Genomic DNA, 25,107 nt, shown 5'->3' with positions numbered 1-25,107 from the left:
GAAGCCTGTTCGTGGTGTAGCCTCAAGTTCGAGTGGTGGTTGGCATATAAAACATTGTGAATTCCTGCTTTCAGGGACTCTCCTAAAGGAGCGATCCAAGGGAAACCTGATAAAGTGTTTGTCGTCTGGCGTTGAAATGCTCAGCAAACAAATCCTGCATACTGTAGCATCCCACTAAGCCCCCCTTTCCTCAATGTCCATGATTTAGGGACCACCAGGCTGGGCTGGGCCGGGGGAAAGTGCAGAGGCACAGGGTTCCCGCTCCTCTTCCGATCAGTTAAGCGTTTCGCACTGGGGCCTTCTCAGACGCTTGCTTTTGTTGAATGGCGTCTTCAGCTAAAATATATTTGAAAACCACTTGAGTAAATGATTTCTAAGGTGTCTTCCAGTTCTCAATTAAATGTCTCCATCATTCCATGCATAATTAGGAGATGTTTGCATGAGCACACATCTCATGTGATATGTGCTTGATTATTTTTCCATAATCAATAAACCTTGTTGTGTTGAAGTATGCCTAACATGTAATATAGAAAAATGATAGTTACGCATAATGTAAGATGTTCAGTGTTTTAAAAAATCCACATATACTCAATAGTTATGTGAAAGAAAATAACTATGTATCATATAGAATATTGTATTTTAGGGCACCTGAGTGGCTCCGTCGGTTAAGCAGCCAACTTTAGCTCTGGTCACGATCTCACAGTTTGTGGGTTCGAGCCCCGCATCAGGCTCTGTGCTGATTGCTCAGAGACTGGAGCCTGGTTTGGCTTCTGTGTCTCCCTCTCTCTCTGCCCCTCCCTTCCTCCCCCACACTCTGTGTCTCTGTCTCTCTCAAAAATAAATAAACATTAAAAAATAATAGTATATTTTAAATGTTACATATGACAGATTGTTTCATGAAAATAGGAAAAAAAATCAAAATAGTTTTGAGGCTTGTATTGCATGCAGAGAGAAAGATGCCCTAAAAATTGTTTGCTTGTGTCCTCCTTGCCTAAATATTTTTAAAGATCAGATTGTTAGCAAAATGATGACATGTTTTTCACGTATCCTTGGCTGAGGTATTTGTTTATTTGACTGTCCAACAAGTTGGCACATCTAGAGAATATTAAAACAAACCAATAATAAACCTTGGGGGAAAAAAAGACAAAAAAACCCCCCAAAAAACAAAAAAACCCAAACAATGTCACACTGCCAGGGTCAGAAAACAGAGGAAGAAGCTAAAAGCTTAGAAGAGAGACAGTAGCCAGCAGTTAAATAAAGAAGCCATTAAATTAAAAACACTGGTGTCAGCACATTGGCAATTTGGTAATTAGCTAATTGTTGATGGCTTTGATCCAGCCTCGGGACTATAATAGAATAGAGCTTCATTAACCGTGATAGGTTTTATAAACCCCCCTGATTAAATTTGTCCTTCCTCTTAAACATTAACATTATTAGCTAAGTTAATAAATAACATTAAAGGCTGGGCTTTCTCTTGAGATCTCAGTCTGGATACCCCTACGATTAAGTAGAGAAGAGGTGGGTTTTTACCTGCTAACCATCAATGCCGACGTTTCTTGAAACTTCATTTCTTCTTTTGTATCGGGAAGGATGCCTTTCTCTGATGTGTAGCCTCCCACTTGGCTCTCATATGAACCGTGCTGTTGCATGTACACGTTCATGGCAAATGTTGCTAATCCATCACCCCGCTCTTTCCTGCCCGGCCTCAGAATCCTTGTCACGGTGCAGTGGGCCTGGCAGCCACAGCCAGCAATCTGAGCTGATGCTGGAATGAAACCCGTTTGCCATCTTGCCTCCTGACTACCACTGCTTCTGAGGATTCAAAGATCCCGTTGGCCAGCGGGTACCTCTCTTTGTGGTGATGCTTCCTGCCCCCTTTTTGCATATTAGAGTACCTGTCAATGGCTCCTCTTTTTACATATTCAGGTCCAAACACTGCCTCTAGAAGTTCATCTGACTGACACAATGTTTTATGATTCTAAAATGAAAATGAAAAAGAAAAAAAAGAGGAGAATTTGTCCGAGAGATATTTGCCAAGTAAGCCTTCCAATTATTACATCAGAGCTGGACTAATTCCCTGGCTATCATGGCTCTAACAGACCATTTGAGCACCTAGGTCAAGGATTTTTAATCCTTAGTGGGCATCAAAGTGCCTGGTTTTCAATTCAGATCTGTTGATTCAGCACCTGCAGGAGTGCTGGCCTGGGCACCATTTTTGGAGGGGGAAGAGCCAAAATTTTGCAGGTGATTCCCATCTGTTCTGGAAGTTGAGACCCCTCTGCCCTTGGGGATACGTGCTCAGTATTTGCCCCTTTTTGGGTGTTCTCCAGACCAGTGGGGCAGCTGCAAGAATAGGATGCTGGAGCCGGGATGTGGAAGAGTAGTTTAAAGAGCTTTATTAATGAGAGAGGGAGACAGAGCGAGAGCAGAGGAGGGACAGAGACAGAGGGAGACACAGAATCCCAAGCAGGCTCCAGGCTCTGAGCTGTCAGCACACAGCCTGACGCAGGGCTCGAACTCACACACTGTGAGATCATGACCTGAGCCAAAGTCATACGCTTCACCAACTGAGCCACCCAGGCGCCCCACGGAGGAGGTCTTAATACAGAACTCTCACTCTCAGGGCCTCCATGCAACTTTATTCCACAAGAGAATTGCTAGCAATGCATTAATGGCAGATAACCTATCACCTGTGTAGGGCCACTTGCCAACAATCTACATCCAGATTCTCAGATGTTAGACATAGTAAAATGTCATACAGGTGACCTTGACTCTTTTATACACAAGTCATCTGTACTCAAGTGTAACATTTGAGATTTCTGCTGTTTTTATGGACAGTGGTTAAGGGATTATGCTCTGGAGTTAGATCTACCTGGATTTGAATTTCGCAACCCCCCCCCCCCCACTAATTTATCAGATATGTGACCTTGGGCAAATTAGACATAATGCTTCACAGCATTGTTTTGAGAAGTTAATTAGATAATATATTCATGCCTCTGGCCTGGGTGGGTACTCTATAAATGTAGTGGTGTTTCTGTTTTACACAAATAGTTTGAGTCCTAGTCTAATCTTAAACACTGTTGTTCATGATGAATGATAGAAACCTGCTTTAATGTTTTATATTTCTGTTTATTTAGGCCCAGGCTAAATAAGAGTGTCTCCCACAGAGTGAACACCCAGGTTTTCTAGACTATATAACTTGTTCCTCCCCAAACATCCATTCACCACCACTGTTTCCTGTACTTACTCAAATACAGCTGCATTTGCTACTTCTTGTTCCTTAAACACGCCAAGCACATTCCTGCCTCAGGGCCTTTGCACGCGCTGTTTTTGCTGGCTAGAATGTTTTTCCACAGATATCATTACACCTCCTTTAGGTCTCTGCTCAGATGTCCCTTATCTGTGAGGCTCAGTATATAAGCTAGTACCCCTGAAGCCATTCCTGTCCTTCTCACTCGGGTTTTTTAAAATTTTTTTCCTTATGTAATTTATCACCATCTAACATATTGTGTACTTTCTTGTTTATTTGTTATTGTCTGTCTTTCTCCATGAGGGTGGGAGACTTTGTTTTGCTCACTGCTGTGTCCCCGGAGTTTAGAACTAGGCTGAACATGTACTAAATCCTCAACGGATGAATGAGAGACCTTTTTTTTTTTGCCACTTACAAATTAACAGCTTACTCATTTAATCAACAAATATACACTGACCATGTATTTTTTAATGGTATTGTTCTCGGTTCTGTTGGGAATGTGAAGAGTTTTAAGATATGGTCCCTACTCCTAAGAAATTTAAGCCTAGATTTGGAAAACATGACTTAGACCAAAATGATAAGGACTAAATAAAACAATATAAACATAACTAAAAATGCAAAATGGCAGATTATGAAGAGCACAGACAATGAGATAAATCAGAGGTCAAAGCAGAAGAGAATTTCTTGGTGAGGGTGGGCATAGAAGGCTTTTCATCCAACACAGATCTGAGCAAATCCTTAAGAGATGATAGGCTGGCGGAGTTCTGACGGGCTGGCAGCCGTGGAAGGGCGTAGGGAAGGCATCTATATATAAAGACCTGCAGGAGTGTGAGAGGGCACCGGGGAGCCCAGTGTGGGTGGATTCTTCCAGGTAAAAGTGGTGATTGAGGCGTGGATGGCTTTGCAAGCTGGACAAGAGCCATGGCTGGTGGCAGTGTACTGGGGCACTGAGGAGGGAGTGATGGCTTTGGAGAGTGGACCATAGCTGTGTCATCAGATGCTGCATCTGCTGATGTGTGCGGGAGGGCCTGCCAACAGAGGAGGCTATGGAGAGAGGCCAGGCCGAGGGCATGCGAGACTGAGCCATACACCAGGGAAAAAGGCTGGCTTTGAAAACAAACTCTTGGGGCACCTGGGTGGCTCAGGGGGTTGAGCGTCTGACTTCAGCTCAGGTCGTAATCTCACAGTTCGTGAGTTCAAGCCCCACATCGGGCTCGCTGCTGTCAGTGTAGAGCCCGCTTCAGATCCTCTGTCCCTATCCCTCTCTCTGCCCCTCTGCCAAGTGTGCTCTCTCATAAATAAATAAACATTAAAAAAAAAAAATAAACAGTCGATCACACAGAAGCTGGTTAGCGAGACTGGCCATTATCTAGGCTCACCTGTCACTTTTTATCTTCCTTATCTTAACATTAAGCTTTTTGGCAATTTCATGGCTCTTGGCCCCTTTAACTAAATAAGAAGGCTGAAACCTAGTCTTTGAAAACCTTTTTCAATCCTATTTTTATTTCGAGAGTGTGAGTGAGCAGGGAGAGAGGGGGAGAGGGACAGAGGGAAGAGGAGAGAGAGAGAGAGAGAGAGAGAGAGAGAGAGAGAGAATCCCAAGCAGCCTCCACACAGCACAGAGCCCGACACGGGGCTTGATCCCACTACCCTGATATCATGACCTGAGCTAAAACCAAGAATCAGACGCTTAGCTGACTGAGCCATCCAGGCGCCCCCCCCGCTCCAACTCCCATTTTTAAATTGGTTTTCAGAGGGACAGAGAGAATGTTTTATAAACATTACAAGAAATAAACATTGTGAACATTGATTTTAGTGTTTTATAATGTTTTGTAGACGTTGAGTACATCCGGCTGCACGTTTAGCAAGGTAAGTTCACATCCCCTGCCCACCGCTAGTCCCAGGTGCCTGCAGTCAGGGATGGGGCTCCCTCCTGTAGACTGTTCCTGCCCTCTTCCTCCTACAGCTCTCACAAGTGTGTTTAGCTTAGACACTGCTCCATGTGCGAGGCCCAGTAATGGCGTTGAACTACTGTTGTGCTGGTCGCTGAGGCCCTGGCAGGTTAACAGACCTGACCACTGCTTGTGCCTGTAAGAGTCGTCTGTGCAGGTTCGTGTGGAGACATGGTCTGCTCTCCCACTCCCCGAACCCACGTGTTAGAGGCACTTTGAGTCTCTGATTTACTTAGCTTGTTGCCTCAACCGTCCTCTGGATGTTCTTTTTGTAACAGCTTATGCGACAGGTAGAGTTTTATTTCTCAAACACATTAGAATGATCTCGCCGTGACTTGGAATCACAGAGAGCCATCCACATGTGGACAGAAAATCCTTCTTATAATTTTGCTGGTGGATGAATAAAAAAAGAAGTGATTGCATACAAAGGAAGGAAACTCTTAACGTTTTTCAGTGTTAAGTAGATTGCGTGATAGGAGTATCAGTAGATTGGAAGAAAAATGGAGTCATAGAAATGCCTTTTTTTTTTAAAAAATTTTTTTTTTTCAACGTTTATTTATTTTTGGGACAGAGAGAGACAGAGCATGAACGGGGGAGGGGCAGAGAGAGAGGGAGACACAGAATCGGAAACAGGCTCCAGGCTCTGAGCCATCAGCCCAGAGCCTGATGCGGGGCTCGAACTCACGGACCGCGAGATCGTGACCTGGCTGAAGTCGGACGCTCAACCGACTGCGCCACCCAGGCGCCCCTAGAAATGCCTTTTAAAGCTGACTAAGATCTGCGTTCAGAGAGGCAGTGAATGAATTCACAGAGTATTATGGGAAGCTCTTCCTTCCATTCTGGTCTTTCTGAAGGCAGCTGCCCAAAATTTCACCATGACTCCACTGAAGCCTAGTAGGGCTGACTTGGACTGAGATTAATTACTTCTCGGTTGGATGAGACTCAAAACGAAGGTGGGACTGGCACCGAGGTCCCTGAGGACGGCTATCAAGTAACACAGTAGCATAAAGCAAGCGGCATCACATGAAAAGTCTCCTGCCTGTCACTCCTGGGTAACTCCGGTACACATGATAAATTGCATTCCCAACTTCCTTTATGAGAGTACTGTAACTACTGAATCATTTGGAAGTAGCCTATTTTGTCCATTTTCATGTAAAATTTTGCCCACAACAAGAAATAGACATGCAATGGTTAGCACCTGGGAGAAAAGTCTCCTTCCCCAAATACAGACTTTGTATTTTTCATATCAGTTTAATCAGTTTTACAGTGTTTAGAAACTAATTTTGCAACAGCAGTAAAAGTGAATTGTACTTTTAGCAAGTTTGTAAATTCTATTTCTGATTTATATCAAGTATCAGAAATTTGGTTAATAAAACTTGATTGCTTTTCAAACATACAGGCAAACCATATATAGGGGTAATGTCATTCTGATATAAATTTTTAAAAATCTCTAGATAAAATTTCACATTTAAGAATTAATACCTTCCTAGAAATTATCACTTATATACAATGTGGATTTTTAAGTGGATGCTCTAAAATTTCCTATACTTATTTTCTGGGTGATCGGAAATTTCTTTTATTTCCCCTCCTTTTTTTTTTTTTTAAACAGAGGCATTATTCAAAAAAACAAAACAAACAAGAAAATATTTCCTGTAGCAGAGAGAACAGAATTATAATTATTTGAGCCTACCAAATACATATACCCCCATAGCAATGAATGCTTACAATTCCGGAACGTAGGGAACATGGAAATCATTTTGTTGTGTTGCAGAATCTGTATTGTAAAATGGTTTTTAAGCCACTTTTTGCCCTTACCATGAAGTATTTGGTAAGCTCCAAAGGACTCAAGAATCTTTCTCAGCACAGGCTAAATGTGTGGATTCTTTTCCTCTTTCCATTTTGAATCATCAACGTGCTCAAATTTAGGTTTAAAAACCAGTGTATACATTACCTCCCTCAAATAACCGAGAATTGGTGTTCTCAAGCTTGCCTTTAAAAAAATTCATTGGCTGAACTGAGTTTATGCGTGAAAAATTTCTCCCCAGAAGGATAATATTTTTGGAAAGGAGTTAAAACAGGGCTTTGAATGAAGGCATGTGTAACCGAATGTGCAGGGCAAAAAGGTTGTAATTGACAGGTCCCTTCTGTGGTGCAAAAGTCACCATTACAGTAACTTTAAGCTCCACTCAATTAAGCCGTTACTCTACTTGTGTCTTGACCTGAGAAATGTTTGAAATTCAGGAAGTGTGATCCTGTAGTCAGAAAGGAAAATTAAAACATGTTACGCGAGGAAGTTCATTGATTTGAAAAATGTCTTATCATCAGTCAGGAACAGGCATGTTAGGAAGATGTAAAAAAAATGTTTTTTAAGACACCACTAATCCACAGAGACAAATAAAAAAAAAAAGAAGAAGAAAATATTACAATGAAACTCTGCATCTGGTTGACATTTAAGTAAAGCTGCCAGAGTACAAACAAATTTCAGGACAACAACTCTAGTGACATATTTTTTAAAGAGTGCAGAAAAGAAATACTTGGCTGAGCAAATCTTAACACCACATGTGAAGGAACCATCAATATTTATTACATTATAGATTTGCCAAATGACGTGGAGCATCTGGGAGTAGTATAGAGAGTGCCGTAACTGGAACTTGATTATGTGCTTTTATATATTGGGCTGGGTACTGGTTCTTTTGGAAAAGATAAGTGAAATCTACGGACTTCGTAACTCTTTAGTAGATGAAAGTTAAGTGTATAGATGTCTGGGTGCACTGTGCAAGATGGGATGGAAAACACTGCAGAAAAGACGACAACAAAACCCCTGTTCTTTGAGACCATGGAGTTGTGTTTATGTGAACTCAGTGCAGGCAAAGATGGGTTAGGCTGGGCTCGGGAGTGTTTTTATTAGTGGGCAGAGTAAAATTCCCTGAAGGGAGAGGAGCCCAGCAGGTGCACAGTTCCAAATTCAAGGCTGCTTCCAGCCCCTTCCAGAGGAACAAAACTAAACCTTTGAGGGAGTAATTAATTACTGTTTGTTTTAGAAGCCCTCCACTCCACCGTTGGTGGGAAACGCAGGCTGCAAGAAATTGGGTTACTAGACTGTAGAATCTACAGCCACCATTCACTTCTGCCTCCTGCGTGTCTTGCCCTGGTCCACTGGCGCCAAGCCAGGTGCCCAAACAGTGTTCTGCTAGAATGATTTGTCACAAGGTTGTGAATTCTAGAAAGTATAAGATCTGAGGCCCAAGAAATTCCATCCACTTGGTACACCAGTTCAGCCAAAGGGGCTGTAGCTTTAATGGACAGAAATGCCGTGGACTTTCTCAAGCATCTTCTGAACAGGGAGGGGCAGAAAAAATGGCCCATGACAACTGCTAATTCTGGCTAATGGATATACAGATATTATATATCCGAATGGATATATGGATAGCATGGATATTATACAATTGGATTATAGTAATGGATATTTTACTATTCGGCCTACTTTTGTATATTATTTAAAATTGTCATTATTTAAAGTTTAAGTAAGAGAAAGGGAAAGAAACAGCTCAGCTTCGAGCTCCAGCTGGAAACCAGCTTTAGCAGACTGAGGTACAACAGAGGAAGGCAAACCTGTTCTTTCCCACACAATAGCACAGAGTTTCTTTGGAAGAGAAACGAGAAGTATTTGGGTCGACCTGTTTATTTAGCAAGGTTTTGTTATCTTTCTGCATCCCTACTGCTTTTCAAAATGGGAGTACTATTTCCTTCTCAGTGCTTCTGCAGGGATAAAGAAATCTATGTAAACATTCCATAGCTTGGTTCCCTGTTGGCCATAAGGGAGGTAAGGCCCTGGATTTTTGTGTTTGGTGGATGAAGGAATATAATGGCAGTTTCATTTGAGGGAAGGGCATTGCTTAAACAGTCAATAAAACAGCACCTGCTCTTTCTCTCTGTGGCCTGTCACCCACAGCATCTTACTTGGTCTTATCAACTTGCTACCCAGGGCATGATGTTCCTGATTTGAAAGTGGGCAAAATAAGTCAAAGGGAACCTCGATACCTCTTATGCTCAAAATGCTTTATGGTTTTCAAAGAATTCTAAATTTATTTTGAACTTAGGACACCACTGATAGAGGCAAGGAGAAATATTTATTATCTCCATTTTACAAGTGAGCAACTGAGGCTTAGAGAGGTTAAGTGACTTGTCCACGACTTCTTGGGTCCAGAAATGATTGGGATCTTCTATGTTTTCAAAACACCTTGAGTTGGTCTACACAGCTTCCTGTAATGTTTGCATTATGTGGACATCTTGGAGCATTTCCTACTACCACCCTTCAGTGTTCCTCACCGGCTACAAAGTGAAATTCTAAAAATCTGTTCCTTACTGAGAATGCTCTTTGCTGCTCAGGGCGGTCTCTGCAAAGTGAAAACAGTGGAGTATGGGAGAGGAGAAGGGCTGAGAGCGAGGATATGGTAGGGGCTGGGCAGTTCTGAGAAGAGGGCTTGCCAAATCAGTGTTTGTGGAGTTCAAGTTGGCTTCTCCTGGAAGAAAAACTTGGAGGCCTGGGCGGGTGGGGTTTCCTGCAGGGACAGCTGGGACCTACGTCCCTTTTCATTTGGGCCCCTCTGGCTGACTCCTGGAGGGGAGCGTGCTAGAATGGGTGGCATCACATTCAGACCTGGGTTCTGTGGTCCTCACCCTGTGCTCTGGACGGCCCTGGCTCTGTTACCTGCACGATGAAGAGCTGGCATGAGTCCACAACGCCGGTACAGAACCTGACAGTGGTGGACCCTCCATAACTGCGTCCTTTCTACTCCTTTCCTTCCTGGCAAAATCCTCCCAAGAATCTATTCTTTGGAGGAGGCGCTTAAAGGCTGGAACGAGAGGAATCAGAGTCCCCAGGGAAGCAAGCCCATGAGCCCAACAGCCTTCTGTTCCTCTGCCAGTGACTCCAAACTTCCAAGCCAATCGCTGTTCGCTGGAACAGCAGACCCTCCCGGAAAAGCGGGCGGGGGCGAACACTGAACGCCGCGGGTGCCGCTCGGTTCCGAGGCCGGTTCTGAGGCCCGAACTGGCCGCTGGGTCTCAGGTCTGCATGCGCGCTCCACAGCGTCCCCTCGCGGCCTCTGGCCACAGGGAGGACGAACCTGCCACCGGGTTCTCCGAAGCTGGGTCCTGCAGCAGCGACCCCGCCGCAGGGGTCGCTGGCATTTGGCAATGCAATCGCCTGGGGACCACTAGACACTGGGAGAGGATCAAAGCATTCTTGTGGAGCCCGAAGCGCCCAGGGTTGCACTTTTGTTAGCCTGGCTTCACCTCGCCAATAAATTTTTCTGCGAAAGAAGGGGCAGGAGTAGAGGGCCAAGGGGGGTGGGGCTGGTGGCCACGCGGAGGGGACGGGAGTGACGTGCACCTGTGCTCCTGCCGCGTTAAATCAGTATGAAGCAAGTGACATTTCCCCCTTGCTTGCCCACTTGGAACTGCTCATCTTCCTGCTTTAGAACACCCGCCGGCTCTTGTAGGGTCAGCGTTTTCAAAGAGTTATTTCCTCCAGGCTCTTAAAGTTTATGGAGCACTTTGTTACAAGGGGCCCGCCCTCAAGCAGGGCTTTCGTCTCTCCCTGTCCCTCCGGCCTCTTCTCCACACACCTCTCCGGAGAAACCTTTACACAGGCCATTTCCATTTCCTCACCCCACCTAGAGGTATAAAAAAATATATGGGACATAACTTTAGAGGTGATTTGTTTCAACTTCAGGTCTTTCATTTTGCACAATAACACATGGAAGCCTAAAGGAGTGAGGGTAAGGAAAGTGGCCCAAGGCAAGGGTTACTTTAGTTGGCAAAACCAAGGACAGGACAAGCAAATCCCTAGAGAACCTTACTACCCCCCTTTTTTTTTTTCCTTCACTACTTATTTCGTAGAGGGAAAGAATCCCAGAACTATTTCAGGCGGGTCAAGTACTTTGTAGAGGTGTCTGTGTTTTCGCCAATTGGCTTTGAGGCATGGAATCACACCTGCAGTAACTTGGATATATGGACAGTCACTTGCTATCCACGTGAAAACAAAGACAGAGCCAAGTACAGTTGGAGCCTCTCTTCTTACCCACTCCCCCCCACCCCCAGTCCTACACTATGGTGCGTCTGAGCTGTGCAATTTACTCTGTTGGAGTCGTCTACCAGTTTGGGGTAGAGCTTGAACATAGGGCTGTTTCTGGTAAAAATTAGGAGGAATCCCTCCTGCCAGTAAAGACACTTTTCAGAGAGACCTCCTGGGGCTATCAGCATAGGAAATATTTTGGCTCTCCCCAAAGCCCAGACTCAGACCCCAGAAGGAGCATATCACACAGAACAGGGATAGGAAGGCCCTGGAAAGTTTCTGCTTAAAATCCTAGTTTAGAGCCTTGGTGAGTTGTGAGAACCCTCTTTGTCACTGAATGAATCCTCATTGGGTCTAGGCTCTTTTGTGAAACTATGTTCCCTTCTTTCACTGGTTCAGGTTTGCTCTCACAGTTTTGATTAGTATTTTGACTAGACAGGATCAATCTTAGCAGTACGGTGGAACAGAAATCCCGCAAAGACTTCACAATCAACACAAGTTTGTTTCTTTTCTTTTTTCTTTTTACAAGTCCTTTTAAAAAATGTTTATTTATTTTGAAAGAGATAGAGACACACACACACACACAAAGGGGGAGAGGGAGAGAGAGAGAGAGAGAGAGAGAGAGAGAGAGAGAGAGAATCTGAATCAGGCTCCAGACTCTGAGCTGTCAGCACAGAGCCTGATTCAGGGCTTGAATCCACAAACCATGAGATCATTACTAAGTCGGATGCTTAACCAGCTGAGCCACCCAGGCGCCCCTAAGGTTTGTTTCTAATTACTTTCCCTTTCCTCTTCCTCTTGTCCAACTTGGACTTTTTTCATGCACCATGAGCCATGAGTCCAATAACAGAAGTTAAATTTTGTTATAGCCTTTGAGGTTTGAGAGAGAACTTGGGAATCACTGAGCTGTACTCCTTCACTTTATAGTCAAGGAATCAGAGGCCTAGCACGGTGAAACGATATGCCCAATGCCTGCTACACATGGATGAAATTATATTTTCACCATAGTGCCTGACCCCTCTCTGCTTCCTCCTCTCTCTCTCTCTCTCTCTCTCTCTCTCTCTCGATTTCTTTCTACTTGGTATAGTTGGACTGTGGGGAAAATATTGAGAGTGATTTGAGCATGGATAAAATCTGCCCCCTCCCAAGTGTTAAACCCCAATATGGGATGGGAGTAGGGGGTGGAAAGCTCTTAGGGTTAAGAGTTTACTGTTTCAGTTAGTCATGAGGCCCCCTAGGGGCTGCAGGAGGAGCGGGAGTGCACACACACACACACACACACACACACACGGCCTCCTGATGTGGCAACAAGCTGCTTGTCCTCTGATGGAAGGCAGCCATAGCAAGGACACTGCCCCTGGGGTGGAACCCAGACTCCACTATCACTCTTGAGTCTATACCTCCCCTGACCACCATTTGGAATGGGTACTGAGAAGTCAAGGTCTGTGGTTGCCTCATCTCCTAGCTGCGACATGACCCTCCAGTGAATTGAGCCACATTCCCAGCGTAGAAGATGAACATTGTCTGGGGCAAACAGGCTGGCAGATCCAGGCAGCACGATTGCTTCACAGTTAGGGCATCAGACTCCATATCCCGCTGCAAAGGGCACTTTTTTTTTTTTTAATTGTATGAAGGCATCAAGCCGGAAGAGAAGTCACTGGTGGTCCCTTTGGTCCTGTGAAGGCGCTGTGTAGCTGTGTGTCTCCCTAGCAAATCCCATGAGCTTCTCTGAGCCTCAGTTTTCCTTCCCATTTATAAAACCAGGGGCCAGGGCTAATCACGTTCCCTCGTGGTTTCAAATGCCTGTGATTTAAACCCTGCTTCATACGGAGGAGGGATGAGAACCCAGATTGCATTGTCTTTTTGTTCAGCCCCTCCCTTTTTTTTGGACACGCAGAGCAAGGAAAGGGAGGACAGTTATCTTCCGAAAGCTGCCCCCCCCCCATCCCCATTGCTTGTGACAGGTCGTATATTTGATTACGCAAAGCAAATTGGGAAATCATATCTCTGCAATCCCATCTGGGATTATTTATTTCGCCGCGTCCACAGCCGGTCAAAGTTGTGAGAGGATACAATGTTAAAAGTAGCTTCCCGCCAGAGGAGGTGGATTCGAGTTCATCTGTAGAGAAACCAGAGCCATACACCCGCTGCAGCAAAGCACTTTTGTGAGACCCAGGAGTTTCCAGAAGTTATTCACCACCCCAGGCACTCGAGGCTGGTTGATCTAGCGGGTGACTCAGGCTGGTGGTGGTGGTGGCGGGGTTCTTACCGGGCCCAGGCCCCTGTCTCCAAGCCTGGGAAGCTGGAAAGTCGGTCGCGATGGGGAGGAAGGAGATCGGGCTTCGAATTTTCCCGGCCTCGGGGCGTTCTGCAGGCTAGCTCTCGGAGTTAAAAATAACAACCACAAACTAATCCAAGTAACAACTTCCAGGTACTCCAGGTTCAGTGTGGCCCGGTCACCGAGCCAGGGGATGGATCTCCAGTGTCTTGTGCTTTGAGGTCCGCCCCCCACTTCGCAGCTGGGGAGAGTGAAGCGCAGAGGGATGTGGAGGATGTTCCTCGCTACCACCCAGCCGGGGAGCGGCACACCAGGCATTTTACGCCCCGTCTGCCACCTCCGGAACGGAACGCGGGCGCTTGGCCTCCCAGAAAACGGTCCACGGCCCGCTACACTCCGGAGGCCTGGGGCGGGGGTGTGGGGGCCTCAAGGCACGGGGCGAGAGGTGGCCGGGCCGGGGAGGCCAAGCGCCCTCGAGCCACGGGGCAGCAGGCACTCGCCGCCTGCGGCGGGGCTGGGGGCTGGCCCGCGGGGTGCGCCTCGAGGGAAGCACCGGCCCCGGGAGCTGATCCGCAACGCGCTTCCCCCTTTTTCTTTCTCTCTTCTTCTTTTTCGAGGGGTGTTTGAAGTAAAAAAGAAAGCCACCCTTCTCAAGAAAAAGACCACCCCTCTCCCTTCCGCTTTGTTGTTCAAGTTCCCTTGCTTGACTTGCGAAAAGAGATCTTTACACCGGTAGATCCGAGCTGTGCGGGAACCGGGAGGGGTGTGGGTGAGAGAGATTTGGGGGAAAGGGAAGGGAAGCAGAGGCAGAAGCGCTGAGCCGCTAAGAGAGAAGATCCCGCTGGCCTCCCCCCACCAAGCCGGACGCGCAGAGTCGATGGGGCGGCCCCACTGCGTTGTCGTTTCCAAGAAGGACTCCGAATTGAATTTGGTAATTTGGTGCCGGCTTACCAGCCAGAGGACTTCTGTTTCCTCACCTCACAGGTCCTCAAGCCACAGCCGACCCCTTTTTGGAGAGGAACGTGGAGAAAGGAGCCGGATCCCCTGGGCCCTCCGTCAAGCTTGTGAGGCAGGACCCTCCCCGAGCTGCATGCGAAGGCGCGTCCGGAAGTTCATGAAGCTGCTCCTACCAGGTCAAGACTCTTCTCCTGGACACCGAGTCTTCGCAAGGACTATGCGAGGAAGGCCGGTCTCCCCGTTTTGCAGATGAGACAGCTGAGGCACAGAAAAATAATTGACCAAGATCACGCGGTCCGTGGCACAACCAGCCTAGAACTCAGGCTCTCTGAATCCTTTTGCTTCAGCACGTTTAATTTACTAACCAGTTTGTGCAACCTTAGATTCCTTTTGAATTTTCCCAGAAAAAATGAAGATAATTTCGCGTGTAATATCGGAGTTGCTCAGAGTTACTGAAGCTCATCCCATGATAAAAAGCAAAACAAAACAAAACAAAACACATCCCTTTCCCCACTCTCCGCCCACATACCTCACTTCGAAGCAATTGTAGGAATTGTGATTCTCTGGGGGGCCTTCAGGGCCAGGGGTTTGAAGTGTAATTCAACTGGATCACCATTACAGCTGCACGCCTCCGAGTGGCAGATGGGGTGCAGAGAAGGTGGTGGGACAGGTGGGGGTGAGCGTGGAAGCGGACTCCTGGAGAAAGGCAGGGAAGTATAGAGGAAGCAGTGGGGACTGTCCTGTAGGTTTCTGCTAGGGGTGGGGGAGTGCTGAGAAGGGAAGGGTCCTGGGCCCACCCACCTGAAACCCACGGGCCCAATCCCTCCAGCAAACGGGAGAGCCCACCTCCCCACATTGGGCCGGGCACTGCACCCGGGAAGGCCGGTCCAGCCGACCCACGTTCTCAGGGTTTGCTCCGAGTCCCAGGAGCCAGCGCCACAGTCCTCGGGTCCCTGTACCTCCCCCCACCCCCAGCCCCCATCTCCCGTCCTAGTTTCACCCGTTTGGTTTACTGTACACAAATCCCTCTTGTTTCCTCCTTGTATAGCAGCTTTGACAACTCCAACTAGTTCAGGGGCTGTTTGGGTGATTTTCTGTTTAGGAAACTGCCACTCAACGCCCCTTTGCTCTCCTGTTTCTTCCTGGTACCCCTTCCCCTCAATCTATTACCCTCCCAAATTAGCAAACCTTTCTTGATTTTGTTTCTTAATAATCAAAATAACTAGCGAAAGGCTAATGATCCTCCCCCCCCCCCAAAAGCAATAAACAAAATAAAAGCCCAGGGTGCCAACCGCCAGCACACAGAGCCAGCTCTGGGAGAGGTTTGTAGTTCACTTTCACATCCAGGGGAGAAGCACTGATATGCGTGTTTGCAAAAGCAGAAATGTAGCTAGCAGGAGTAGACGCAGAAAAAAAAAAAAAAACAAAAAACAACCCACAATAGTTGATAAAAACAGGCTGTGTCCTCTTACATGAGGGTTGCTCAGACGCCAGTTACTAAAATCAGATGGGGAGCGGGGGAATAAAAAACGCGGACCCATTGTGAGTTTCTCTGGTTAGGAGCGGAGGGCTTCGCGAAGTTTCTCAGACTTTAGGGCAGAGGCCGACCAGTTCCTTTGCTCTCTGGGCGACTTCTGCGTGACCCAGGACTCCTCTTTGAACCTCACAGTTTCATCATTGGAAAAATGTCTGGCGCTGTGGTGGTGCAAATAACGCATATCTGCTGTGGTCAAAATTTCAAATGCTCTAACGTAGATGAACAAATGCATTTCAAAGAGTATAAAAAACTACGCAAAAGGTGATAAAACTGGTGTCATGAGGTGGTGCCAAGAGAGAGGCACGAAGGGTCTGCGTGACTCTTTGTCCCATGTCTGAGCGCGCAAGGCTCCCAAGTTACCCTCTTGAGACGCCCAGAGGGACTGAGCAGTCTCCTGGAATAAGCAGAACTGTTCCTCTGCTTCCTTTACTGGACACTGCAAGAGGCTTTGGGGAGAAGCATCCACACAAAAGGAAATGCCAGTGTCCCGTTACCAGAAAAGCGCTTTCCAACTCCGCCAAAGGCTTGGGAATACCTACCTGCGGGTCCCGCCGCGGGGTCTCGCCTTACTTCCATAGTAATTCCTAAACTGCCTCCTTTCCACCTCTCAGAACTTGGTTAATTAACTTCTTTCCCCGGGCTCCGAGAAAGGAAACGTTAGAATCAGTTCAGCGATTTCCTTCCTTTAACGCATATTTATCGCAGGCCTACTATGTGCTCCGTGCAGCAGCACTCAGTCTCCCAATTTGTCTCTCAAACCGATCCCGTGAGGCATTGATTATTTAAAGGGGTGACTAGACAAAACGCCGTCTAAGTGATTTTAAATTCACTTCAATAAATAAAATGTAGCGTTGGATTAAGGGACTAGTTCTTTAGACATGTTGGAAGTTCAATTTATTAAACATTTGTGTAAGGGATTTTTGAGAGAGACAGAAAGTATTTCTTTATAAATACATTCATGCACACTAAAGAAAGTCATCTTAAAAAATAGCTTCATTTTAAAACATGCTTAGAGTGGATATGTTGCACCTAAATCTCTAAATGGCACGTATTTCCGCCCTCTCCCCCCCCATCGGGGAAAAATGACATCGGAGAAAAATGTAAGTGACGTCGGTGACTTGGCGACCCGCCGGCCTCACCGGTAAGATGAAAGTTACGAAGAACTACTTTGCACTTTAAGGATGAGCGGCGCTAGCCATAAAAATATCTACAGATCATTTGTCCGCCAGTCTGGCGCTGTGGTGGTGCAGGGTGACCACTGATTTAGCCTTGCAGGAGAAAGTAGGATGCAGCTGTGTGCCCGATTAGAAAGGCCTCATTTCCAAGCCCAACTTTGGGTTAATTACTGAGTCGCAGAAATACTGGACTTGATGATAACGTAGAGACCAACACCAGTCTTTTCCGACCGCTGCCTTGAGCATTACCTTCTTTTGTAAACAGTGCGATTCGCAAGAGTGTGTTTCCTATTGTCCGCGAGATAAACGGCGACTTCACCCCAACAGACCACCGTCACACTTCGGGTTTAGCGCTGGGACAGACAACCCGGCTGCACCGAACGTTGCGCGGGTGGATTCTGGAGGAGCGCCGAAGGGAGGGGCGCGACAGCCGCCAGGAGGCGGGGAGCGCCAGGCCGGCGCGCCTCGGCCAATCAGCGTGCACACCGCCTGACAACCGTCCAATTAGAGGGCGCGGTGCTCGGGGCCCCGAGCCGATAATACTAGGAAAGGGAGCAGAGACTAACTATTGCAGCCAGGGGCGCTGCGCCGCACGCAGCTGCGTACGCCCGCCGGGAGAGCCCGAAATCTGAGGCCAGGGCCGCCCAACCTTCCCGCCCAGATTGGGTCACAGGAAGCAGAAAGCAGCTCCTGCGAGGTGAAGCGCTCGGGGCTGCCAAGGACCGATTAGAACTTTGCGGAGTCCGGGATGTGCGGGGCGAGGCTGCTGAGGACTTGATTCATCTTCTCCACCCATCCCCCGTACTCCCCGTCCACTGGGCTCTGAGCCTCCAGCTGTCAGCCCCCGATTTCGTGGCAGGGTGTGGCGACCCTGATTTGTATTTGCAAGCACAGCCAGCAGCCCAAGAGCCAGGTCCTAAAGCTGGATATCTTTTGCCTCGGCTGCTAGCTCGGGCCTCAGAGTCTTGGTGAGTGCTGTGATGTCGCTCCGGGTGTCAGGGAGGGCAAAATCGCCGTTCCTTATCTTTTCTATTTTATCTGGATGTCTTGCCTTAAGGTGCAAACCATGCCCGATGTATATGGAGACCGCGCAGCTCAGCCGTGCGAGGCTCAAGCATTATTGATGTTGGAAGGGCATCTGCAGCTCCTTGCGCGGTGTCCTTATGGGTCTCTGACAGAAGAACATTTTTTGGGCTTGAGTTGACTATTTGCTAGGGGTGGGGGGCGTAAAAGGACCTCTCCAAGCTCAAAAGAGGGTCCTTGTAGTGGTGTAAGAGGATGAGGCATTTGAGAGGCAGAGAATGGTACTTCGCTGGGTCTGAAGGGGCCCCTTGTGATCCAAAGGAAAGTAACTCTCCCATCGATAGTTTCATATTCATCATGGCCCTAGTACTTGGCTATGGGGAAGCCTGACAAGTGGCCTAGGTCGGCCCAGTTGGACACAATACTTTTGTGTGTGTGATCCGTGCGTTACCCCGGGACTTGTCCCGAAAGCTGGTGTAAAGAGGCAGAGAGGTCTGTGGTTAAAGATCAGGTGCTCCTAGAGCACTTAGAATCAGTTAAGATAGAAACCTTGTTGAGTTGGGAATTTCTGGGGGCCCTAAAGGTACAAGAAACGCAGTGTGGTGTGGATGCGAGGGACGTGAAGAGAACAGGGCTCCTCCAAGGGCCAGAGGCCCTAGACCAGGAGCTCTGGGCTCAAGGCCCGGGGGTCGGTGCCTGACGGTGGTTGGTGCGTCTTCGGGTCTTTTCGTGTCCCCCCCCTCCCCCCCACCAGGGCGCGGGAGACTGAGCGTAGGCCGGAGCCCGAGCGCCGCGCCGCGCGCCATGGCCGACCGGCCCGCGGGCCCGGCGGCCGGGGACTGGGAGATCGACGTGGAGAGCCTGGAGCTGGAGGAGGACGGCCGCGGGCCGCCGCCGCCTACGCCGCCCGGGCCCAGCCCGCCGTCGGCCGACGGGGACGGCGAGGACGACGAGGACGAGGACGAGGACGACGACGCGGAGGATGAGGGCGACGGCCTGGAGGCGGGCGCTTCCCCGGGGGTGCAGGGCCGGCCGGAGCAGCAGCGGGGAGCGCCGCGGGGGCCGATCCCCGCGCCGCAGGCCTCGCCGGCGCCGGCCGGACCCCCGGAGCGCGGCGCGAACGCGGGCGGCGGCGCGGAGCCGCGCAAGCTCAGCCGCACGCCCAAGTGCGCGCGCTGCCGCAACCACGGCGTGGTGTCCTGCCTCAAGGGCCACAAGCGCTTCTGCCGCTGGCGCGACTGCCAGTGCGCCAACTGCCTGCTGGTGGTGGAGCGCCAGCGCGTCATGGCCGCCCAGGTGGCGCTCCGGAGGCAGCAGGCCACCGAGGTGCGTACCCGCCGGGCCCTGGGTCGCTCCTCGCGGGGACGTCCGGGCCGCCGTGGGGGTCGGGCGTGGGAAGGGACGGGCAGCCCCCTTCCCCCCGCCCGGCGGAGGGCCGCGGCGCGTGGCGCTTCTGGGGGGGACGGGTGGTGAAGACGCTTCTCTGGTCCCGGTGGCCTGGGGGGGGTCGGGGTCGGGGCAGGGAGGCAGCCGCGGGCATCGCCGGGGAACTTGACCAAAAAGATTTTGTAATTTTAAAAGCAGGCAGAAAGGCCTTGAGAGTGGTCTGGGAGGTTTTGGGGAAAGATATTTTATCTTTTACGTGTTTATTTTGGTGGTGTTGGGGAGCGGGGGGAGGACAGTGGTGGCTGCAGTCGCTGTGTTACTGGTGCTGTTCTCGAAAAAGAACCGCGCAGCTTCCGCTGTCAAAGGGAGAGGCAGAAAGTGCCGCCCATTTTACAGATGAGACCAAGGGTGGCGTGGGAAGTTAGGTGCCCGAAGCCCTAGGTCCTGAAGCCAGCTTCTGATTTAAGCTAAGGGGCCGGTGGAGGGGTCCCTGGTGCCTCCCACCGGGGGGCTCCAGCTGTGAGGAGAGCCAGCGTTTTCTTTAAGGGTGAGGCTTTTCTTGACCTTTGGATTTCCTGTGTCCATGTGTTCCTGCACTTGGGAGAGCTCAGAGCCAGGGAAGCTTCGGGGTTCCCCCCCCCACCCCTTACAGACTCAGGTCCTGGGAAGATTTTTGCTTTTACGTTTTCTCTAGGAGGGACTGGGGAGGGGTTCACATCCTCATCGGAGGCAGTGACCCTAATGGAAAGCTTTCTGAGGGCCCGGAGAGTGCTCTGGATGACCGAGGTGGCCTCGGCCCTGGGCTGGGCCTCCTCCAGAGTGAGGCGCTTGGCACCGAGGGCTCCTACATCCCTCAAGGGTCCCTGGGCGTTCAGGGCTGGACTCAGGCATAGAAGGACCCAGAATCCCACCAACCAGGAGGTGACAGAGGGAGCGAAGTTGGGTTTCCCCTTGTCCCGTGCCCCAGGTGGCCGCTGAGGTTTTTGTTTTTGCCTTCATGTATCCCAGGCTCCCGCTGTTTTTGGCCAGACCCGGGAGAGTGTGAGAGACAGGTTCCCTCATACCTCTCGCTCAACCCCCTGTACCCCATTCCACCTGCCTCACTGCTCAATGGCAGGCCACGGACACCTTTGGCCCTACCTCCGCGTGCCCCGGACACAGCTGTCCCCCGCAGCTCTCCTTCAGGGCCTGGCTCCTACGATCTTGACTGTGGGATGTCCCCCAACTTCTAGCTGTGGGATGAATCTGGAGTGACTCTAGCAAAGTGGCCGCAGAGAAAATCTCGTCTACTGCCTGTCAACTGAAGTAGCTTGTTGCCCTGGAGTTAAGGGGTGCTGATGTGAATTTGTTGAGAATGATTTTTACATGGGATGGGAAAATAAATACATTTAGACCGGGGAGGGTTGCTGATGCCCCTTCCTTCTCTTTCTTGTGGGGCATTGTTGATTATGTTTCTTGTGTTTACAGGACAAGAAGGGGCTTTCCGGGAAACAGAATAATTTCGAGCGCAAAGCCGTGTATCAGAGGCAAGTCAGGGCACCCAGTTTGCTGGCCAAAAGCATTTTAGAAGGTAAAGCAATGCAGAATTTTCCTTTAGCCTTTTAAACCAAGTTCTGAGGGCTTCTCATTATTCACACATATGGCATTTTTATTAACCTGTGAAGGAGCACTCTGAGGGGAGGGTACTTTGTATTAGGAAGTTTTGCTTTAGGGAGGAAATCAGGGTGTGGGGAAATGGATCTCACATACCTCTTGAGGTTTCTGTCACCGGTAATTTTGTTGTCTGCATAATAGTTGTAGTCTGCTTAATAGGTAAGGGGTTAACGTGGAGTGCATTTGAAATTGGCCCTGGTGTGAGGGCATGCCACCAGATCATGGACGGAGCAAGGAAATAAATTAAGAACAAATTCTTTGGGTGTAATTGTAGCTGAAGTAAGTCAAGTGAGGAGCTGAACAGCTACCCACGCCAATAAAGACCTCTAGTCCGACTGATGCATCATCTAATACCACTCTTTTTCGCTGTACTGTATTCCTCCCTGGATTAGCTACATCAGTTTACTATTTCTTATTTTTCGGTTTACTGTTTCTTATTTCTAACTGTCAAGATTGTAGAATCTGGAAAAGGTTTTGAATCAAACAAGAGAAGTGGAGGTTGAATTTGAATTTGAACGGCGTGAATTCTCTCTACCAAGTTTTCACTTTCTCTAATGCTTGGGGATACATTAATTTTACTTAAAATATTGCTGATTTTTAAAAGCAGCTCTCTTTGGGGGTGGGATTTATGGCTCTGATAAACAATATATTGATCACCCTTCACCATTTAAATAAAGGAAAGTTTGTATTTGTTGTAATCACTCCTCCTTCATAAGATTCAGGTTGAAAAGCAGTTTGTTTTTTTTTAAGTAGATACTTGCAGTCTGTTTTTTCTCATGTGGCTTCTAATTGAGTTGGTTGTAGACAGGTTGTAGAGTTTGTTCGTGTGTTAATCCTGTGCTGTATACTTCTGATCTCAGAATGGTTTCGCGTGCGTTAAAAATGAATTTGGTTGCAAACTGGGTAAACAGATTTATAGCCGTAGGGACAGCACGGATAAATTGAAAAGGTGCCAAAACAACTTGAGAAGTGGGAGGGCAAAATGGAATAGTAAATTCAAGTAAATAACTTCCTGGCAAAAACTTACCTTAGAAATAGAAACACTAATTTTCACATTTTATTTTATTTGCAAATGAGGGCGTTGGGCTTGTCACAATGGATCCTTCAAACAAATTTGCTAGTACTCAGTGCTTGGGGATAGTGAAATACTCAAAGCATTTCATGCTACTAGGAATTCTATTTATGCCGTACTAATCTCAGGTTTTTAAAATCTCTGCCCTTGCTCGTGAAATGTGCAATGAGTTTATACTGTAATGATTGTCTGCTCAACCATTTTGGTAACTGGCCAACATGATTGGGAGAAATGTTTTAGATCAGTTATTTTCAATAGAGAGGCTGATCTCCTCTCCTGCCTTTAGTTTTGTTTGTTTTTACTGCAAGTCTGGGGGAGGGGGCTGGTTAAATTGTTCTCTGCAGAATCTGTTTGACTAGTTAACAGCTCTTTTCAATTTTCTGTGCTTCCCTGTTTCCTTAGTCTTTTCTGTTTTTCTCCTCACTAATCTGCTGTCACTTTCTCTTTTTTCTAGTTCTCCTTGGATTATTCTCCACCTGTAACAATGTCCATAATGAACCGTCTTTAGAAAATAACAATGCCATCAGCTTTAGGTATAGATATCTTTTTTGATAATGGAAAAAGATGACACGGATAGTAATAAAGCATTGACTGAAGCAAGATGAGCAGACTTGTCTCTTAATATGTAGGAGCCTGGGAAGTAGATTAAACTTTCAGCCAGTGAAGTGTGCCTGTAAAGGTAAACAAACAAACCTGTAATGGCAAAAACAACAATAACAAAAAGTTACAATCTGGATCTCCTGCTCCCCAAAGAGAACTCTTTTCACTTGAACCTATACTTTTGTTTTCTGTGTAAAACATTAGTGTTTTAGAACTGTAAATTGTTCTTGTTCTTGTCCTGCCCATTTGCAGTGTCTCTGTTACCTTCTGGGTTTCCGGAATTTTCTTCCCTAGTTGTTAATCTCTTTCCTGTGCAATGCTTGCTTATTTTAGGCTACCGCCCAATTCCAGCAGAGACTTATGTGGGAGGGAGCTTACCCCTACCTCCCCCGGTAAGTGACCGGATGAGGAAAAGGCGAGCCTTTGCTGATAAAGAGTTGGAGAACATTATGCTGGAGAGAGAATATAAAGAGAGGGAGATGCTGGAAGCTTCCCAAGCTGCTGCCTTGTTCCTGCCCAACCGTATGGTGCACGGACCTGAATATAACTCCTACAAAAGTGCCTATAGCCCCTCCCCAGTGGAGCCTCCAAACAAAGACTTCTGCAATTTTTTGCCCACCTGTCTTGATCTAACCATGCAGTATTCAGGCTCTGGGAATATGGAACTCATCTCTTCCAACGTCAGCGTGGCTACGACTTACAGACAGTATCCCTTGTCCTCAAGATTTTTAGTTTGGCCCAAGTGTGGCCCCATTAGTGACACTCTTCTTTATCAGCAATGCCTGCTAAACACCACCACCTCAGTTCAAGCCCTGAAACCCGGGGCCAGCTGGGACTTGAAGGGAGTGCGAGTCCAGGATGGCCTTGTCGCAGAGCACGACATGGTACCACCCAAACTAGAAGGCTCGCTGGTGTCGCCTCATGCTGCAGAGGTCCAGACCTCGAGAAGTGACCTTCACGGTCACCAGGCTGTCCCTGAGAGGTCTGCGTTCTCCCCACCCCAGCGGAATTTCTCTCCCATTGTTGACACGGACTCCCTGGCGGCTCAAGGGCACGTCTTAACCAAGATCAGCAAAGAAAGCACCAGGCACCCTGTGCCACTTAAACATAATCCATTCCATTCATTATTCCAGCAAACTCTTAATGACACATCAGGCCCTGAGCTGAAAACGCCATTTGTCAAAGGGGCCTTTGAAGACGCCCCTAAGAAGCCCAGAGAGTGTTTAGTCAAGGGGAACCAGAAGTACACGTTTACAATAGATAGATACGCGCAAGACCTTTTCGTCGCCAAGCAAGTTGGAACAAAACTCTCTGTGAATGAACCCCTGTCATTTTCTGTCGAGTCTATTCTGAAGAGGCCTTCATCTGCCATCACTCACGTCTCTCAGTGAAAGGCTGCTTACACAGAAAGCTGGATTTTCTGCCATCTTGGAGGGTTCCTACCAGTGGCTAATTTTTTTTTTTCTTTTTTAAGAAGAAGGGTTCACTTGTTTGTATAAAGAAATTTCTAATGTAAATGGGGATGATTTAAAAAAATTATATATATTCATATGCATGTACTTTTTCTCACCACATAAATCTATTTAAACTTAAAGATGGAAATTGCTTATGTGCAAACTGTAAAGTTCCATGCTTTACACAGCATTTCAAAAAGCAATAAAGTTGACACTGTCTTCTAAAAAGACCCAGTGTTTGCAGAAGTACCTAGTTGTCCTTGTCTAGGTGAAAAACTAGTGTCTGTGAAATGTTTTCTTTATTTTTCTAGGATTTGGTGTATTTTCAAGCGCTCTTAATGGTCAGTGGGGATCATGGGAAGTGCCTTACAATGCCTTAGTTTTGCATTTTGGAGGATGGGTAAATTTTTCTATTCAAGATTGAGGGAAAAATAGCTTTACAGAGAACACAGAACAGATGTGCATGTCTATAGAGTCATAATTGCACGTGATTGGACAAAGTAGAATTAATTTCCAGGGAAATCAAGTTTAAGATCTCATATCATGACCTGGCTTCTTGGGATGGATGTCTTTTAGCTCTCTGAGTCCCAGTGTCCTGATTGCAGGGTTTACCTGGGGCTTCAAGCTTCCGTTCTAGATTGAACTTTCTGACTTCTAGGTTGCTAGGGGGTCACAGAGCAGGTCCACTTGT

General features: G+C 47.8%; 1 protein-coding gene across 2 annotated transcripts in view; it reads left to right on the top strand.

Moving 5' to 3' along the window:
- Positions 1-24,646, top strand: part of DMRT2 (doublesex and mab-3 related transcription factor 2) — a 46,116-nt gene extending 21,470 nt beyond the window's left edge. The window contains exons 3-7 of one of the 2 annotated variants that reach the window (XM_045043725.1): positions 14,544-18,196; positions 19,006-19,577; positions 21,105-21,207; positions 22,817-22,895; positions 23,296-23,499. In XM_045043725.1, coding sequence (XP_044899660.1) covers positions 19,056-19,577; positions 21,105-21,207; positions 22,817-22,895; positions 23,296-23,362 — 771 coding nt within the window. In that variant the 5' untranslated portion in view covers positions 14,544-18,196; positions 19,006-19,055 and the 3' untranslated portion in view covers positions 23,363-23,499. Of the gene's footprint in view, positions 1-14,543; positions 18,197-19,005; positions 19,578-21,104; positions 21,208-22,816; positions 22,896-23,295 lie in introns of those variants that run through there. The other variant, XM_023243310.2, reaches the window with a different exon arrangement.
- The last annotated feature ends 461 nt before the right edge of the window (positions 24,647-25,107 follow it).

This window comes from Felis catus, chromosome D4, assembly GCF_018350175.1.
Source record: "Felis catus isolate Fca126 chromosome D4, F.catus_Fca126_mat1.0, whole genome shotgun sequence".
Taxonomy (NCBI): Eukaryota; Metazoa; Chordata; class Mammalia; order Carnivora; family Felidae; genus Felis; species Felis catus.
This window is presented reverse-complemented; position numbering and strand designations above follow the sequence as displayed.